Raw genomic sequence first — 19,114 nt, 5'->3', positions numbered from 1 at the left:
GCAACCTGGATGTAGAGAATATTTTATACATGTGTCTCATTATTTAATATTTTATATCAAAACTTGACCATTCCCTGTTTCAGCTCACCTTCAATAAATCTGGCTATATTTCCTTATTAACATATAGGTTAACAGGGCTAGCTCTGGCTTTAAATTTTGATTCGCCAAAATCTTTATTTTTTGAAAACTGGTAATGGTTTCGTGCAACAGAAATGTCAGTTGATTCTGCATACCTTCATCCCTACCCATTTGGTACAATAAGTAATAATTGATATAGGACAGCTTAATCAACATGTGTTATTTTCATGGGGTTTTTTTTTTTTGGTTAAGTAGTTTAATCTGAAGTTGTAAAGATATGGAAATATTTGTTCAACAATCAATTTTTGTAAACAATTATTTAAGCTTCCATAAAAATAAACGGATAAATAATCCGTAAGTGAATATCGATAGATAGAAATAAAGTCCAATAATTTATTGACAGCTTTTAATATTTTCAAAGAATTATTTCAGCTTAATGAAGGGAAAAAAAATAATAATCAATAAAACAACCCAAAAAAAAAAAAAAAAAAAGAAAAAAAAAACTTTTTTCACAGCTAAAGAAATGATTTATTATTTGATGAGTTAATGTTACTTTTTTTACTGATCTATGCTGAAAATCCGCATTTTGATACCAATTTCCAATTTTTTAAAATTATGCAAAGTATGTGTATTTCCCTGTAACAACGGCGGTCCAACTGCCTATATTTTTTATTAAAACAGAGATCATACTGATGTAAGTACACCGTAAATTAATGGCAGCTATAAACAGTGCTTGTCTTTGAAGTAATGGTCCCAAATTATAATCACAGAATAATGATTATTAACTAAGAATAAGAATGTGTACAGTGATTGTCTGAGAGTGCAGACAAATACTTAGGCACCCCATGGCCCCTCACCTGTGATATGAGCCTGAGGAGAGAGCAGGAAATGAGAAAATTACACCCCTTTATGTACATAATGAAGTCAGTGTTAAGGTGTCTGGGTTGATAAGGCTTGACATGCCCAGAAATTGCTATTTTAGTCATTGGAGCATTGAAATAAGTGTATTTTGGCAATTTTGCATATACAATTTTTCAATCACCACAGTTTTCATTTTCGCCATTTACACTGATGGCGACTGACATCATGAGCCCTGGGTTAATACAGCTATCATTATTTCATGAGACATCTGAGCCATCCCATTATTGACAAACAAGACAATCAGTAGTCTCAACTGAAACTTATTAGATTACTTACTGCATGGGTACACCAACAATTCTCAATGATGTCCAAAGGCTTCCTGAAAAACAACACAATCATACATTGTTCAGCCAATTAAAATATACAGCTGTCCGACAGAAATGATAATAAAACATAATCAATTTATTTTTCATTTTTATTACATACATACATTTATTTGTCAATACATGAATTTATGATATAGGTTTAGCAAGTTTGAAAGAAATTTTTTGACAAGGGAGGAACAGGATTTCCAGGCAAAATTTAAAAGAACAAAGGGCAATAACTCTTTAAAACCTCAGTGCTATATGATTCTTTTTTATAGTAAAGTTTTAAATATTTTGGTTAAAACTGAGAGAGAAGTAAGCTCTGAACATTATAAAAATGTTAGCAAAATAAAAAAGAAAAAAAAGTCATAAAACAGTCAAATCAAAATACTGTTTAGGAATGGCAAGGTGAAAATGCCTATCAAGTTTTGAAAGAGATTGGTAGTTTAACACTTTGAATGGAGATTTCAAAACAAATAAAACTTACGCCAGATGAACAAAGTCATACAATAATAAATTCCATCCAGCGACAGTTTAAAAACTATTTTGAAGTAAACTTTTTGAGACACATACATGTAACAAACAGAGAGAGGTAGACTGATCTGACTCCTTAAAATCTGTAACCAGCAAGGTGACATTGAAAGTAGCATGACTACTTACTTTGAGTTGCAGATGAGACCCTTCCAAGCATAGACAGCTGGCTTTTGTCTTTGGGGCCTTTGGTCTGCAATTTCAAAAATTACAAAATGTAGCATCCTGTTTATCTATTTAATATTCATATAATCAGTGTGATTTCCATCAAATCATGATAAGATTACCATACATTTCTGTAGAATTGTTGTTTTATACATATTTTTGCAGAGGAGCTGAGACAAGTCAAATATTAATCACATTTACTGTTAAATCATATATTTTTGTGAGACTCAATTTTCAATATTTTTTTTTTAAACACTTGACTAAATAACTCCCCTATCCATCACAAACACACAAAAATCAATGATTTTAGTGTAAATAAAATGTATGCAATATATTTCTCTGCTTTAAATGTGACATGAATAGTGATTCAGTTTTCAATTTCTAACTTCTTCATGCAACTACATTTATCAAATTCTTAGATAAATTGACACTTACAAGAGGACATGATTACCATCTGAATGTCTCATGTCTCCAAAAGTTCATACATACTACCTGATCTGATCATATAGTACCATTCAATATTAAATATGATATGTTAACCTTTAAAAAAAATAGAAATATTTGGAATTTATATCATATAATCATGTTGTTATCATCATTTTAATTTCAAATTAGGATTGTAAACAATAACAATTACTTTTTTGAAATTTATTGCAGCTGCACATTTTGCTCTAAACTGGAGAAGGTTTATTCAACAGAAGCAGACACAAACTCTAATGAATAACCCCTACAACTAAACCCTTAAATGGAGCTATTGTGCCCAAGCTGCCAGTTGACCCGTTTTTCAGCCCAAATCTTGCAGTATTTCAAATAAAATTTAACTGACCACTTGTCAATGTTCATTTCCATAATTGTTGTATTATATTAAGGATTGTGATCACTGAATTTTCTATTTCAAATGTTAATCTGTATACTCTGAAGTTAATTTACACTTTGAATCAAGGTCATCATCACAGCCTGACAATGTAATGATCTCATATTAAAGTTTGATTTCTTCAAACAATTAAGAAATGAAACAAAATTATTTATCTCCAATGTACAGCTATCTGTTTATAATCATAAATGTTTGAAAAAAACTGGCTGTTTGATCTTTAGATGTTGAATAATCACAAACTTCCAAAAACTACTAGATTTTTAATGTAAATTAAAACCATATTGCCAAATAAATCTGATAGACCTAATAACTCTTCAAACGGCACTGAAAAAATACTCATGAAAATCCTACCTTTTTAAAAAAAATGAAATGAATATAATTTTATCATTGAATGGACAAGTAAAAAACAATATTAATAAGTTGAAAAAACATCCTTGTTTTAAATCTTAATGTATTATTTATTTTTAATGAAGAAAGCATTTCTATAATTATCTTACCATGGTCCAAAACATCCTACAGATAATGTTTACATTTGCAAACCTGAAGAGTCTCTTGTAACCTTGAAGTATATGCGTTCAAGAATACAGAATTTATGCACATAGGGGATATTTGTTGGTTTCATATCATCATGGCAGTGAAGATATAAGTTTTTATAAAATTGAAAAAAAATCCAATATCTAACTGACAAAAAGATAGTGTTTCTATCATAAGTGATTTTATTTGCTAGGTATGAGACCTACACCAGATATTTCAATAACCTTGTGTACAAAGTTCAACATGTCAGTCAGTTATACTGAGCCTGAATGTTTTTGTATATATCTATTGCGGCTGTGATATGTAATGCTTATACATTTTCTAGTGTGTTGTAATGAAGTATAATCCAAAACAGACATAATCAGAGAAGTAATAATATGTAAGTCTCTTAATCATTGCATCCTAAACCCCAGGAGAAAATCATTCTATCATGTATTTGCACAAGCAATATTTCAATATTTGCAAGGGCTGTGAATGGGCTAATGAACAAAACTCGAAAGTATTTATCCAATATAAGGACTTTAGGTCCATATAATTTATACTTCTTAAGTACATAATGCTATCCAAATAATGCATGATGGCTGAATCACATGCCAAAAAAATAGACATGTCCTTCTTGCAGTGGTCACTTGAAGGTACCACAAAACTTATTTCTATATCAGTATTGTACATTTATGATCAAATGGCTTATCAAGAACAGCATATTTTAATGCAACCTAAATACAGAAACTTGGATATGTAATATCTAATTTACTCCAATATAAATAGAAAAAATGGCTTGTTCGATTACGAGGCACTGGAGTATTTTTCATTGCTCACAGGCCTACGGGGTCGAAATGAAGAGAAAGCTACAATTGTATTTCTGAGTCCATTTTCACCATATCAATGACAGCATTATACTTGTAAATATATCGTGATTTTTCTCAAATTAGAACAATTTAACGTTTGGATATGTACGTTATTTGGAGCATTTTTATATATCCTTTATAAACATATTTACAAAATGAAAAGATAAAGTTATCGAAAAGTTGAAGGAAGTGGGCTACACCGATGTTGATGATCAATGTTACAACAGATTCTCTTTAAGTTTTGAAACATGTGATACATTTAAATGACTAAGACACTAACAAACACTTCTGGCTCCTGCTGCCATTCTGCTTGAATGGTGAAATCGTATAGAATATTGTCTTCGCTGGATCCCACGTCGTCATCATTCGACTCCATCGTCTTAACCCGACTTGGGACTCTTCGGCATTTATCATTTGCTTCAGTGCTAATTCGGAAATCCTTCTGAAATAATACCAAGTGTAGTAATAATAGGATAAATTTGCCTGGAATTAAACCAAACGTTAAATATCTCTATCATCTTGAAGCAAAATATGAAACGTTTCTTATTTTAATTTTATTACCGTTACACAGTCATCATTTATGAGAAATTAAAAATAGATTTATATTGAAGTAATTGTTTTTCATATTGATTTCCATTGTTACATTGTGAAATATAATGAAGGCAATATAATCACTTCAGTTACCTTCTTTGGCCAAAACGTTAAGATAACTTAAAGTTCTTTTATATACTGTACTTGAATATACTTGATGGTAGTGTTATTTGTAAGTAATATATCATTGAAAGTTGTTATAAATGAGAGATTAAAATAGATCCGTGCAAATATCTTGTCTTTAGCTTTCCCTCTTGTAACACCAACGGTTTACTCCAGTGTGTGCCGATAACGACGTTACTGTAAAGTCGGCTTAAACCCATCAGCCTCCGTGTTTATTACACTGGACATGACCTTTTCTCTTATATTGACGATTCCAAATATATGCATATTATACATATTTGATAATTTCAATAATGACCATTAATTAAGACAATAATTATAGTCTATATATCTGCTTTACAACAGAATTGTCTACTTTCAATTTACTTATACTATACAGGGGTCAAATTCAAACATTGGTCATATGCGTTTTACATGATGAATCAGTCAACAGTTTCTGAAATGGAAAGAGATATTTATACTGAGCATGTTCCTGAGATGGATGATTCAATATCGGGAACACGACAAACACGGAACGTTCTGATTGGATGTACTGGAAGTGTGGCATCTGTCAAAGTTCCAATACTGGTGCAAGAGTTGATGAATATAGATGACCAGGTACATGTACACGGTGTCAGAACCATTCTACCTGTATTTGAATTTTTTAAATTGCACTTCATTCGTTGTTTATCTACAAAGTGTGTGCAATAGATATTCACATACATATGTTTATATTTAGTGTTTATTTATTAATTAGTTGAAATATATATGCACAAACGAACACATTTTTTTTTCAGTTGGAAATCAAGGTAGTGACCACTGAAAATGCCCTTCATTTCTTTGACCACACTTGTCTCCAGGTTCCAGTTCTCCGGGATGCTGATGAGTGGCAGGTATTGAGAAGAGATGTCTATAACAGCTTACTCTAAATGAAATAGCAATCCAGTTCAGATAAAACAAAAAAAAAAGGGGGAAAAGAAATTTAAACAGAGTATTTAGATTTCCCACCCTTCAGTTCTTCCTTTTTTCTTTTTCTTTTTTTTCTGAAAAAGTAGAGGTGGGGAGGGAGATGGCTGCATGTGAGCAGGTATACGTATCCTGGCATGTGAGAAATTATTTTCTCTCTTTGTAAGCATGTCTTCAATACATGTGAAATGAAACAATGTTAGTCTTTTTTATTCTTTCCAGTCTGCTGAAAGGTAAAATGAAAAAAAAGTAATAGAATAAGAAAGCCTGCATTTATTATTGCTAGTTCATAAATAACTAACAGGAAATTTGTAGTGAATAAGAATATTGATTTTTCATGTATATTTTATGTTAAAATACCTACATAAAAGAATCATTTACTGACCATGGTCCCTGAGGGTTGCTGTAACCTTCATACAACATATTAATTCATTTGATTAGTGGCACAGTTCAAAATGTACACATGATGATGTACTTAAATTATCAGTTGTATGAAAATTACAAAATTTATTGACTTATTGACATCCCCATTTACATTTTTACTTTTCTTTTGATCACTTGGAATTTTCCTCAGTCACCTCCTAGGCTTCAAAATTTAGGCCCTTAGCATCACTGACAAGTCTTAGAAGGATGAAACAGCTGCATGATTTAGTTTGATTTATTGTATTGGCTCTACTTTATCTAACTTTAAAGTTTTATTAAAATATATTACTCCATTGTGTGTCTTTTGTACAATCTTTTTTTTATAGGAAATCAAGATTTTAGACTTGTAAATCTCTTGTATTTCAAGACATATGATTTGAAAATTTAAGTAAGGTGAATCTTACAGACAAATGTATTTTTGTAGGCCTGGAAGACAATGAGGGACCCTATATTACACATAGAGTTAAGACGTTGGGCTGATCTGATGGTGATAGCACCGTTAGATGCAAACACATTAGCCAAGATTGCAGGAGGAATCTGTGACAATTTATTGGTAAGTCGACCATCAGAATCAAGACAATTATAATACCATAGTTTAAGTAAGGAAATCATTTCCACTGAATTGACTTTACATTAGATATGATTACAAAATTGTAGTCTTTTTCTTTTAGACATGTACTGTTAGAGCCTGGGACTTGCAGCGCCCACTTTTGTTTGCGCCAGCCATGAATACACACATGTGGAACCACCCACTAAGTGCCAAGCATACTTCTGAGCTGAGAAACTTTGGCTATAAAGAGATACCTTGTATTAAAAAGACTCTTGCATGTGGAGACACAGGTAATACAATTATTGGCATATAGATCATGCACTATTAGCTAAAAAAAGTACCTGATATATCAGTAGGACATGTATTACTATCCTGAAAATTATTTTAGTGCCAAAGGCGACACATGGGTATTACTATGCCGGCGGCAATGTCAGCAAAAAAGGTTTTTTGCGATAACTTGAGTTCACTTCGGCCAATTTAGCTCAAACTTAATACAGTGCTTCCTTACCAAATATGTAATGTATACATATACAAAGGCCACAGAAGTCAGGTTTATTATTTTTACACTTAAACAACATTCTATTGTCATGATTTTCCAAAATGCCTTGAATCATAATATTTACCTCAAAGTTAAATGTACCTGCAGGTGAATTCCTAGTGTTTGATGAGAAATTAACTTGAACCATCTTGTAGAACACATGGGTAATTTTTGATATTATTAATAATTCTATTTTATGCTTTTTTTTTTATAATATTCAAGCAATAATTTATACTAATTGCTGAAAAGGCCCATAATCATGATACTTGTCTGGTAGGTTCCTTGGATGAAGCGGGACAAAGCTTTGAAAAGAAATGACCTTCAGTCATATAAGTGGTCATAGGAAGACAAACTTGTTAAAACATTCAAACGCTCTCTTAAACAAAAGTCATAGAATCATGATATTATGTTGGAAGGATGAAGCTGAGTTTAACAAAAGTTAAAAAAAAATAATCACTTTTATCTGGGTATTCCAGCCTCTGAGGTTGGATTAGATAAATTTGATTTGGACTTGAAAAGTCAATAACATGAGATATATAAATGTATTACTATATTTGTGAAAAACATTGAATAAGAGGTGAGTGGTGCAGAACCATTTTACCTCTTGTTATCAAAAAGTAGCGTCTATGTGCAAAATATACATTTTGTTATGTGAAGAAAATGTAGAACACCACAATCACATTGAAATCCAGGACAACTGTTAGAAGTTACATGCATAAAATGAGAATATTTATTTCACAATTTTGAAAACATAAAATGAAGATTATCATTATCATATTGTAATACATACAAATGTTTCTTTAATCTCACAGGATATGGGGCAATGGCAGAGGTGTCAACAATTGTATCACAAGTGATTGAGACATTGAATTCCAAATCGTCTGTGACATGATTTATCACATGATCAACTGACCACACACACAGTGCTAAGACAGGTTTTTTGTCTGTTGGAAATAATTCAACTCGCTCAATGTGGAATTGTAGCAACTTAATTAACATTAGGAATTTTTGCTGACCAAAATAACTATTGTTCTAATAATTTTTGTGTATTTTGTATGCAGTCAATGGAATGTGTCCACTTCATACAGTGTTTATATAACAATTACTGTGGATGCACTAAGTCATTGTTGTGCTAATTTGCCAAGAAGTGATAATTTTATTACATCATGTACATCGTAAGTTATATAGACAGTATATTTATCTACACAACTAGTGTGGAATATGTTAAAATGTCTACTTTGAATGTATGAAACTGGTCATTGTTAGTAATCTGTCTTTGCATGTAAAAGGGTATTATTTACAATATTTATTTTTGGAGTACAGGATCAGGGCCAATCAATGCCAACTGCAGTGTTGAAAAATACATTTGTAATTTTAAACATTTCCATTTAACAAACTACTTTAATATGTTTTGGCTGTTTTTGATTTTCAGGGATTTTTTTTTTATTTTTATTTTTTTTGTAATGTCATTGAACTTTATTTCACCACTTGTAATTTTCAACCAATTTCTTTTAACCATTTGTTATTATATTTTCACATTTGTGTAATTTATGACTTATAGTAGTTACGATATAATTTTTACTTTGAATAGTTGTTTTGTGAAGTTGATTTGATAAATGATAAATAAATTTGAGCTCTAAATAATCTGGATTTTTTTCAGCTTTTGTTAACTTATGCCATGGTGAAGAGTCTGCCATCCATCCACCTGTTATTATCAATTTTGTGTTAAAATATCATTGACATCTTTTCAATAAGCAAAAGGCCATTCACTAAAAGGAGTAAGTCTAGCATGACAAGGAATGGATTATGTTACTGGTTCTGTATAATTATTGAGTATATTTTGGTCTATCTGGTGATGATTCTGGTAAGACTCAAAATATTTAACAGTTCTACATGATATAATCTGTTCCAGATGTCAACATTTCTGTTACAAAATTCCTCATGTTTCAGCACATCCTATCCTTGTTCAGTTCCTAACCTCTTGTAACAGTGTTGTTCTTCTTTTGTGACATGAATTTTGACAATTCAGGATCATATTTTCCTGTCAGAATTTTATAAAATCTCCACTGTTGTGTCTGTAAGCCAATGATTTGAGCTGCAGTACCTCAACTCTCTATTGGTATGACAGGTCTTCTATGCCTGGTATTAGTTCAGTGACTCTTCTCTTCATGTTTTCAATAGTGCAATAGCCGAGAGGTTCATGACATTTCCATTATTGTGCCTGAATCATGCTGGGATGAATGACTACCAAACATATTCATATAAATGAACTTGATCCACCTTGAAGGTCACAAAAATCAAATGTGTTAAAAGCTTTAAACAACTTCGCAATAACCAAGAGGCCAAGGGTCATGATATTGAAACAGTAGCCACCGAGAAGATGTCCTACTGGATGTGTTCAAATTAATGATCTTGAGTTGCTTTGGTCACAAGGGGTCAAATTTGATGAAATCTCATAACTTCATAAAAACCAAGAGACTCAGGGTTATGATATTGGGCTAGAAGCATGTTGGATGAAGACTTTCCATGTTTGTTCACACAAATTACCTGGCTTGACTTGCTTTCAAGGTCACAGGGGTCAGACGAGTTATCAACTTTCATTGACTTTATCTCGATGACGAAGAGGCTGCCTACCATATACCGGTACATATATTAGGCTTGTAGTATGCTGAGGTGAAAGTGTGCCAAATTTGTTTAAAAGTTATTTTTTATGTACTTTCTAAGTCACAGGGGTCTTTAAGCAACTTCCAAGCTCTATGCTGAAATGAAAAACTTTATAGTTGGATCAAATAAATGACCTTAATCCACATTCTAGAAACAAAGGTCATGTCACATCTTCCAGCAACATATTTTGATAATCAAAAGACATAGGCCCGGAGTGTTGCTATTTCATATACGCACTCTGTACAGATTTAAGGAAAATGATATGATGTTTGGTATGAAGATGAAAGTTACCAAACTCAACTCTTCCAATAATGCCATCTTTTTGGCACGTCATCATCAGATGACAGGTATTCAAATTGCCCTATGTTCATAGTCTGTCCTCTGTCAGACATTTAAAAACCTTTTATGGCAAAACTTCCACATGTAATATAAAACAGTTGTGATTGATAGTTATCAGTCAGAGACCAAAGGGATGCTACGTACAAATACACTTTGTTAAAACATTACCCATTTATGTCCTTTTTACACTATTTTAAACAGCTTATTCAACGACATTTTTTAAATCCCTCTTTCATCATTTCTTATAACATTTAATTGATGTTTTACACTTATATTTTAATTTTAAGGTTAGGTCCGTGCTTTTACCAGATATTCTGATGTAGTTTATCAGGACTCTCAGTACTTTGATTTTGTAATCGTGCAATAGACGCGTACGGCAACGCAAATATGAGATATAGTCGCTTTCTTTAATCCCATACTATATTTCATTTGTTTCAATTTTCATTGCTTAACTGAACATATCTCTCAGTCATGATTAATTGCAATAGAAATCTGAAGAGTTCATGATTCCCTTAGCGGCTTCCATGTCATATGTCGCCACATGTATTTGTTGACATCGACAACGTGTTTTAGGAACGAGCAGAATCTCCTCTTGAATTTAATTGGATGAATGGCAAGCTTCATGTAATTTGATTGGTCGATTGATCCAACATGTCTGCCGTTGTTCTGGCAAGTTCCTGCGAAGTCTGCGTCTTTCGTAAATTATCAATTTTTAGTAAGTTTTTGTACATCAATTAATCTGAACCACGAGAAACACTGAGATAATGCCGCTTGCTATACGAGATTACACTTGGGACGAAACAGAAAACGCCGTGTTTGTCACCGTTCCATTGAAAGGAGTAAAGTCTCATAATGTGAACATTTTCTCCACTGAAGAATATCTGAAGGTAAATCCAATTCTTTATTCAATAAATGGGAAATGATTATGTTGTAGTCGATATCATCTAGAACGAAACATTGTGGTAGTATTTGTCTGAAGTCTGGTGTTCTTTCTCAGTTCTTTTTAATAACGATAGTAGAATTTTCTTAATGTTAGAACGTTATAATCATATGACTGTGTCAGATTCATTGGTTTTAATACAGCAATGCTGTAAAAGTACGAGACGTACCAACATTCCTGTGGAAAATTGCTGTAATAAAGTGTCACTCATTGTGATGACACGTTATAGAGCATGTGTTGATATAGTGTTCACAAGTAAACATAGCGAAAAAATGAGAAGTTATATGATTTGCCAGGTTTTAACTCTATTTTGGATTCTGGCCGTATACTAAAGAACATAAGACTGATGTGGCAAACTAGGGGTGACTGAGGTATATGATCTTTGGTTGTCAGGGTAGGTTTCCATTTAGCTTTGAACTGGAAGAATTTCCATTTAGCTTAATTGTTGGAGCATGAACTTGGCAAGGTAGCGGTGGCCGAGGTTACATTTTTCAATGATTAGACTCCTTCACCTTTGAACATAAGTCTACATGAATAATTGTCATTTATGTTAAGTACACATAGTAAATATAATTAATGGTTAAGTCCTCTTTCAATTAGTATAATCTACCTTTAAATTCTGACAAAGGATAGAGGCTAAAGATGGTTCTCCAACAACAACAAGAGACCTCTGGTTGGGGTTATATGTAGATTGTTTACATATTGGCATAACTTGAACAAGTGTATTGTACTTTGAGAGTTATAGAGAGGGAACATGCATTAATATACATGTACGACTTAGGTGCCTTAAATATATCTGATTTCAGGTGAGTTGTCCCCCTTATCTGTTTGAGTGCCTTCTGTATGCTGAAGTAGAGGACAAAAAGAGCATAGCACAAGTTGGAAATGGAGCTGTTGTTTTCAAGTTATTTAAGAAGGAGCCAGGCATTTGGTCCAATTTGTTTTCTGAGGATTTTAGTAAGTGTGCGAATAAAAGCAAATTAAATACACTGAATGTGCTTATGTTAATGTTAACTTGCGAAACAATTCCTTGTTAGAAAAATGTACCTACATGTACTTGGTCTATATGTACATAGATTAAGATTACCATTTCTGATGATGCTGGCACGACCAGTGATGCTTTGAAATAAAAATTCTTACGTTTGCATAAAAGAAAAAAGAAGTTGTTTTACTTTTATTCTTCAATATCATTCATTTTTTGCATAAAAAATTACCAAATATGTAACAATCTTGTACACACAGCTAACAAGGAAGTGATGAAGGTGAAGAGAGAGGAAGCAATAGCCAAAAGTCATGCCAGGGCAGAGCAAGAAAAGTCAGAGAAAGCAGAGACGAAGCGTTTAGATGGAAAGCTGGCTCTCAATGAAATGATGAGGGTATGTGTTTCTGGTTAATTTTCTATATAAAAAAAAATATAGAAAAATATATGTCATTCATAATTTGCTTCAAGCTGATGGTAAGCTTGACAAATGAAACTCATGCTTCACTGTTAATCCAAGGTCTAGTTGTTAGTAGAACTCAGCTATAAGTGTACAAACCTGTATACATGTATGATCTAATTATTTAGGCATGAAGAAAGAAACTAGTTTGTTTTAAAAGTTGAAATCTTGAAGTTCCTACACCATTTTAAGACAAACTGGTTTTGACCCTGAAAGACAATGCTTTGCAGGTATATGACAGATTTGACAAAATAATTTGACTTTGACATATGTTTTAACAGTTAGAAGAAGAGGAAAGATCCAGAATTGAACAAATAAAGAAAGATGAGATTAAGAAAGCTACAGATGACTTGGAGAGATGGAAAGATGAACAGAAAATGTTGGCAGAACAGGTAAAATAGGCCTTTACTGAGGTTCACCATTACATATATGATACAGTTAGTTTTAGAAAATTCTAGGACTGGATTCATGAATCTTTTACAACATTCAAAAAAGAAAACAAGCAATATGTTGAGCTACCCCAATGAAATGAAAAGATGTCTTTATCAGATTTTTATTGTACAACAAACCTTTTGTGTAATGGTACTTGCTTCATTTACCATTCTGCTTTTGTTCAAAACTTTCAAGGTTCCTTTTCACTTTTTTTTTTTTTTTTTTAATTTTTTTCCTTTCTCCAAAGAAGTACCACCAACATTGCTACAAGGGCAAAATACTACTAGATACATTTTGGAATGAAATGAGGTTTAACTGGAAATTTATTTTAATCTGTGATTAATTGACTTCCTTAAGTTTATACATCAACAATAGATATCAGATCTACGAGTATAAATACATTTACTGTTGAGATATGACATCAAATGCTTATTGGTAGAATGATAGGTTTAAAAGTATTCTTGTTGTAATCTACTTTCTTTGAAAAAATGTCATATCACAGTATATTTAATAGTTTGCTTTAACTCTGAAATACTATCTCAAAATAAAAAAAAATCAGAATGAATTTATGAATTGAAAAAGAAGAATCACTTGTCAGAATTAAATGTTATTTTGTAAGAGAAAAAAAACTGCACAAAACGTACTTCAATATCACAGTCATTGGTATCATAATACAAATTTGTTTAAAGGAAAAACAGAGAATTATGGAAGAACAGAAAGCTGTGGAAGATGCACTGCGAGAGGAACGTAAGAAACTTGAGAGGAAAAATAAAAGGAGTAAGTTTTATTTAAATAATGGAATCTTATTTTTCCCATTGCATAAGAAAAATATCAAAATCATTGGCTGCAACACATTGTATAATTATCATATCTGATTGAAAATTATTACCACTTGCCTGTCACCTTGATGACTGGGTTTCCAGTCCACAATCAGAAGTGAAAAGGATAATAGGTCCTCTACTTCAATGCTAAGTGGCAAGGATTTTTTTCTGGGTATTCTGATGTCCTCGTATATTGACCTTTGTATGCTAATATTCAGGCCAGCAAGAGGGATTTATAGAAGTTTGTATTTATTGTTCCACACAAATTGCTATAATGTAAATAAAGTGTTTTTAATCAGCTGAAATAAAAAAGAAGGAAAAGATCTGTTTATACATTACATCAGTTTGACCAATATAAATGAAGTGGTAAAATTCTTAGCCCTTTAATATATCCTCAGTAATGTTTTCAACCAGTACTGTATTGCTGAGTGTATATTGTTTGTCTTTCTTTTTTTTTTAAACCTTTTATATGTACTGCTGCTGACTTTCCATTAATTACAATATGTACACAGGTGAACAGTTTTCAGTTTTAATACTTAATCAAGTTTTGGATTGTCTCGAGTGTTTGATTAGTATATGATCAATGAATGTAGAGGGCCATTTGTATATCTCACAGTCAATAATATGGTTACTCTATTTAGTATTCATTTTACCTTTTTAACATTAGAGTTTGGTTTGTTGGGTTCATAGCCCTGTGAACTGCTAAAGTCTTTTTTTGACATCTGGTTTTCCTCTATCAGCTGGTGGCTATCTTACTGAATACCATGTGAGAGGCTCGTCACATGCTATCTACATTGTAGAGCAGGTAGGGTAAAGTGTACAGCAATGACAGCAAAGAACAATCCTGGATCTCAACTTCTTGTAATAGAGGTCATTATTCATTTCAGTGTTAGGATTTGAACCCAGGACCCCTGGTTTACTAGTCTGACACTCAACAGATCGAGCTAAAGAGAAGTTCTCTCTTGACGAGGATTATATTGGTTATTGTTTACCAAAGTTACCAAAGAAACACATATTTACAAAGAGATTGCTCTACACACCTTAGATTTTCATTTGGCAGATGCTCTACCAGCTGAGCTACCAGGGTGCAAAGACATCAGAAGGGAGATCAAAAAAGAAATATATTATAATGATGTTTTCATCTGATACAGAAAAAAATGCTAACATATTTGAGGAGAATGCCGGTGGGATACCAAAGAGAGAGGTGGGGAAGATTGAAGTATCCTTCACTGCTCGAGTGTTCCCAACACCTGTTCGGGAGTCGCAGACACCCCAGGAGGAGGAGGTATGTCAAACAGAGTCAGAATATTGTCATGAGACTATAAGACCATGATACATAAATCACAAATATGTCAATAAACAATATATTCTGAAATCCTTTTATTTGATTCCTGTTAAAATTTACTGTTTTCCACTAATCTTTCAATTTCAATTTTCTATGTATAAATTACAAATATATGAATATACCATGTATTCAGAAATCTTTATAAGACATCTAAAGTCTGATGGCTCTGTGGAACACTATGATTGTAAATTGACATTTTTTGTATATAATTACCAGTGGCTAAAGAAACAAGCAGAGACAAGAAAGATTATGGAGTTACAAGATAAAGATTTAACAGAGGAGGAGAGAAATCCAATGTTTTTGCGAGATAAGGGGAAGTAAGTTTGGTTTTTTATGTAAACATCTTTGTGGGACATCGATGTTGACATTGAAAATATTTGTTACAAATGAATTTGTATTTTATTACATTTAAACAGGAGGTTACTGTATTGTTGTTGTACTAATTGGCTGAGACACTGATGAACTAATTAAAAAAAGATGGTTATGTTATCTATCACTGTTTATCCTTAAACATTTTAAAATACACAATTGACCTGGTCAGAAACCTAGAGGCTGAATTTCTAAATAGAGTTGCAGTCTGGCATGAAGAGTTTTAATGTTTGTTCAAATTAATTATCTTTACTCACTTTCAAGGTCACAATGGTGTTAAAAATATCAGACATCTTCTCAATAACCAAAAGAGTTTACTCTTTAACCAAAGTTTATTTTTCATGAATGGCACAACAAATAAGTGATACAGGCCCATTGGAGCTCTTATTATAGATACAGTAATATGTTTAATGCATAATTTGAAGATAGAACAAAAAGCATGCCAAGATATTTCTTCTAATGTGTATATGTTGGAGCTAGGTGAAAAAAAAAATCTGTGACATCATCTGATACTGAGATCTGAGTAACTCACTCGGCATTATAATGTGACCCATTTTCCTGGCTCTACTCAGGTCATTTTCAACAACATGTATCATATTTCTTGCATGCTAGCTTGCCAGGAACACATACTTGTTAAAAGATACTTATAATTGTATTACAAATAATGGTTTTTTTTTCAGTGGGTTTTTCAAGGCAGGAGACTTCCTGAGTGCTATCAATGCCTATACACATGCACTTCGACTGAACCCAAAAATACCAGGGTATCCTTATATTGTACCTCTTTACATAATGACACAGTGGTTATATTTCAAGATTATTTTCAGTGATAATAAAGAATGATTAACTTAATTCACATTTTTGGATACAGTTTGTAGACACTCCAACAAGGTCTGTGATTAAAGTTTAAAATCTAAAACTCAGTGTCCCCATATCCCTACTTTATACTCCACCACCTTGTCACTATATCCCTCTAAACCCCCATTCCTGTTTCCAGACCCCACCTCCATCCCCTTCACTCCATCTTCTTCCTTTATACCCCCGACACACTTTTCATAAACCCATCCTCTTATCCTGATACCCCTCCTGTATACCTACCATACATCACCTTGTCCTTTAATCTATCTACCACCTACTATATCCACCCCACCTCCATCCCCTTCACTCCATCTTCTTCCTTTATACCCCACCACCTTGTCAACCCCATCCCCTGCTGTAGGATGTTTACCAATGAACATAACTGTTTTTAACCTTTTGTTTTTTCTTTTTTTCTGCTTTTTTTTCTTGTTTTTTAAAAGTTAAAAGAATGTTTTTTTCAAAAATATTACTGCAAAAAAATATACCAGTATATTTACCAGCACAGATGGAAGTGCAATTTTGATGTCTCATAAAAGAGGTAAAGAGAGGTAAATCTGGTAATTATTATTAGATATATTCTGGGTTTTGGAAACTAACATTTAAGTATTTTTATTGAGATTTGCTACATTCCTTAACTACACACAGATTATACTCCAATCGTGCAGCATGTCATCTGAAAATGAGGAACTTCTTTAAATGTATAGAGGACTGCAGTAAGGTATGTTCCATTATGTTAATACATTTTTACATTTTGATGGCATCATATTCAGAGATTGTCATCCATGCTGTTATACAATACATTGGTTAGTGTTTATTCTTGTGGTTGATGCTCAAACAATACAGATCGAATCATCATTATCCTTGTTAAGATTTCACATTACCAAGATTTATTAAACACAATTTTTGTATTTGTCTTATAAGCAACATAATAATACATACATACATGTTTGTTATGTATAAATTTCATCCATATTTACTGTGATAACTGATCATTTATATAAAGAACAACTTTTGTGCCAAACTTAGAAATTTCATGGAATGCAAATAGCTTAATCGTAGTGACAAGTATTTATTGTGTTTATGATTCCCTATTCATGTCAAACAGGCAATGGACTTACTGGAGCCACCTGTACCACAGAATGCAGCCAGTCGTGTGAAAGCTCTCATCAGGAAGGGCACAGCTTTCTGTGAGCTGGAGATGTATGTGGAAGGTAAGCCCTGTATAAAACTTTATGAAAAATTGTAAATATTAAATGTCAGTTACATTAGAAAAGATTTCTACATAATGCAACAGACATGTGTACAGTGAAGCTATTTCAATTTACAGTGTATTTACTTTAAGTATGAATGTGTGTTGATTGAATTCACTCATTGTCATTGTCAAGTTTTCCAGAAGGAAAAAAGAATCAAAAGAGTTATGCTTATGTATGACTTTGATCACTGGATTGGGTGTTTCGTTGAATACAATATGAATGCCATAAATTTGAGTAGGGTTATAGTAACAATATCTATCTGTGTTGAAGGACTACAAGACTATGAGGCTGCTCTGAGGATAGATCCTAACAATGAACAACTGAAGACAGATGCTGAGAGAATACGACAAGTTATCCAGAGTAGTTCTGGGAGTTGATGATATCTGGGACCTAATCAAGGAACTCAATACAAATTTTACAAGTGTTCATCAATTTGATAACCAGCAAATGTCAGTAATGAAACACTGGTCTTATTGAGAAAGTTACAGGTCCAGACAGTGGGACAACTGCCTTGTGTGAAATTATGAACAAAGGTAATTTATTCAAACACACAGTACCACAAAGAAGGGAAATTTAAGGAGAGATATTCGGGAGAAATATCCGACCATGTGTGGAAACTTATTTAACAGTTTATTCTTGAATGTTTACATTTGTAATATTCTGTATTGAAGTATCTTACTTTGGACCATACCCGACCTGTGTGGTACACTTCAGGATTATTAGATACAGAATTATATTAAAGAGAACAGTACAAAGACTTTTTATACAACATATAAGTAATTGAAACTTCATTGACTTTGTTATTTGGTTTTAATTTCCTTGTAATTTTATGTTTACTTATGAGAAACTGCAATAGCTGTTTAACATATTTTTTTTTTATATCTGTATATAGCATTTTATTGCAAATGAGAACATACTGCTAGGGGTGAAGCCCAGGAGTTCTACCTCACAAACCATTCTTCTGCCACTTACAACTTTGGAAATTATCTTTAAGTGCATAAATGGCACTTCTTTCATGAATATTCCTTAACTTTGGAGATACAGTAACTGCAGATTTCTGTAGTAAAGATATAGAATATGAATGTTTATTAAAGATTCCTCCCCAGTCATTTTTTCCTGCAATTTCATTTATGTTTTACCGACAGAAAACTCCCATCAAAATTTATATTTATTCTAATTTCCTTTTGTAACTTAAGCTGCAATTTACTTCAGTGTTTATATCAAAGCTAGT

General features: G+C 32.4%; 3 protein-coding genes across 3 annotated transcripts in view; 2 read left to right on the top strand and 1 right to left on the bottom strand.

Moving 5' to 3' along the window:
* LOC132547506 (NBAS subunit of NRZ tethering complex-like) overlaps positions 1 to 4,573 on the bottom strand; it is a 50,756-nt gene extending 46,183 nt beyond the window's left edge. The window contains exons 1-3 of the mRNA XM_060211262.1: positions 4,537 to 4,573; positions 1,965 to 2,028; positions 1,276 to 1,318 (exon numbers count right to left, since the gene is read on the bottom strand). Of these exons, the coding sequence (XP_060067245.1) occupies positions 1,276 to 1,318; positions 1,965 to 1,995 (74 nt within the window). The 5' untranslated portion in view covers positions 1,996 to 2,028; positions 4,537 to 4,573. The remainder of the gene's footprint in view (positions 1 to 1,275; positions 1,319 to 1,964; positions 2,029 to 4,536) is intronic.
* Positions 4,574 to 5,258: 685 nt separating this feature from the next.
* Positions 5,259 to 8,906, top strand: LOC132547522 (phosphopantothenoylcysteine decarboxylase-like). Its single transcript, XM_060211276.1, has 5 exons — positions 5,259 to 5,567; positions 5,747 to 5,842; positions 6,763 to 6,891; positions 7,010 to 7,178; positions 8,239 to 8,906. The coding sequence occupies exons 1-5, from the start codon at positions 5,385 to 5,387 to the stop codon at positions 8,316 to 8,318; spliced, it is 657 nt and encodes a 218-aa protein (XP_060067259.1). The 5' UTR covers positions 5,259 to 5,384; the 3' UTR covers positions 8,319 to 8,906.
* A 2,191-nt stretch (positions 8,907 to 11,097) lies between these two features.
* On the top strand, positions 11,098 to 19,085 carry LOC132547521 (dynein axonemal assembly factor 4-like). The gene is made up of 11 exons (XM_060211275.1): positions 11,098 to 11,316; positions 12,176 to 12,326; positions 12,612 to 12,745; positions 13,090 to 13,200; positions 13,930 to 14,017; positions 15,213 to 15,346; positions 15,623 to 15,723; positions 16,456 to 16,536; positions 17,276 to 17,348; positions 17,736 to 17,841; positions 18,154 to 19,085. The coding sequence occupies exons 1-11, from the start codon at positions 11,194 to 11,196 to the stop codon at positions 18,258 to 18,260; spliced, it is 1,209 nt and encodes a 402-aa protein (XP_060067258.1). The 5' UTR covers positions 11,098 to 11,193; the 3' UTR covers positions 18,261 to 19,085.
* Positions 19,086 to 19,114: the final 29 nt, after the last annotated feature.

Source organism: Ylistrum balloti, unplaced genomic scaffold, assembly GCF_031769215.1.
Source record: "Ylistrum balloti isolate Yb309-2 unplaced genomic scaffold, AGI_CSIRO_Ybal_v1 Utg369958, whole genome shotgun sequence".
NCBI classification, from domain to species: domain Eukaryota; kingdom Metazoa; phylum Mollusca; class Bivalvia; order Pectinida; family Pectinidae; genus Ylistrum; species Ylistrum balloti.
This window is presented reverse-complemented; position numbering and strand designations above follow the sequence as displayed.

Bases quoted from the DNA above. Each gene is read 5' to 3' on its own strand.
- LOC132547522 (XM_060211276.1), top strand. From the start codon at position 5,385: ATGATGAATCAGTCAACAGTTTCTGAAATGGAAAGAGATATTTATACT. The intron at 5,568-5,746 runs GTACATGTACAC...TTTTTTTTTCAG, and splicing joins TGATGAATATAGATGACCAG to TTGGAAATCAAGGTAGTGAC. The intron at 5,843-6,762 runs GTATTGAGAAGA...GTATTTTTGTAG, and splicing joins GGGATGCTGATGAGTGGCAG to GCCTGGAAGACAATGAGGGA.
- LOC132547521 (XM_060211275.1), top strand. From the start codon at position 11,194: ATGCCGCTTGCTATACGAGATTACACTTGGGACGAAACAGAAAACGCC. The intron at 12,746-13,089 runs GTATGTGTTTCT...ATGTTTTAACAG, and splicing joins CTCTCAATGAAATGATGAGG to TTAGAAGAAGAGGAAAGATC. The intron at 14,018-15,212 runs GTAAGTTTTATT...CATCTGATACAG, and splicing joins TGAGAGGAAAAATAAAAGGA to AAAAAAATGCTAACATATTT.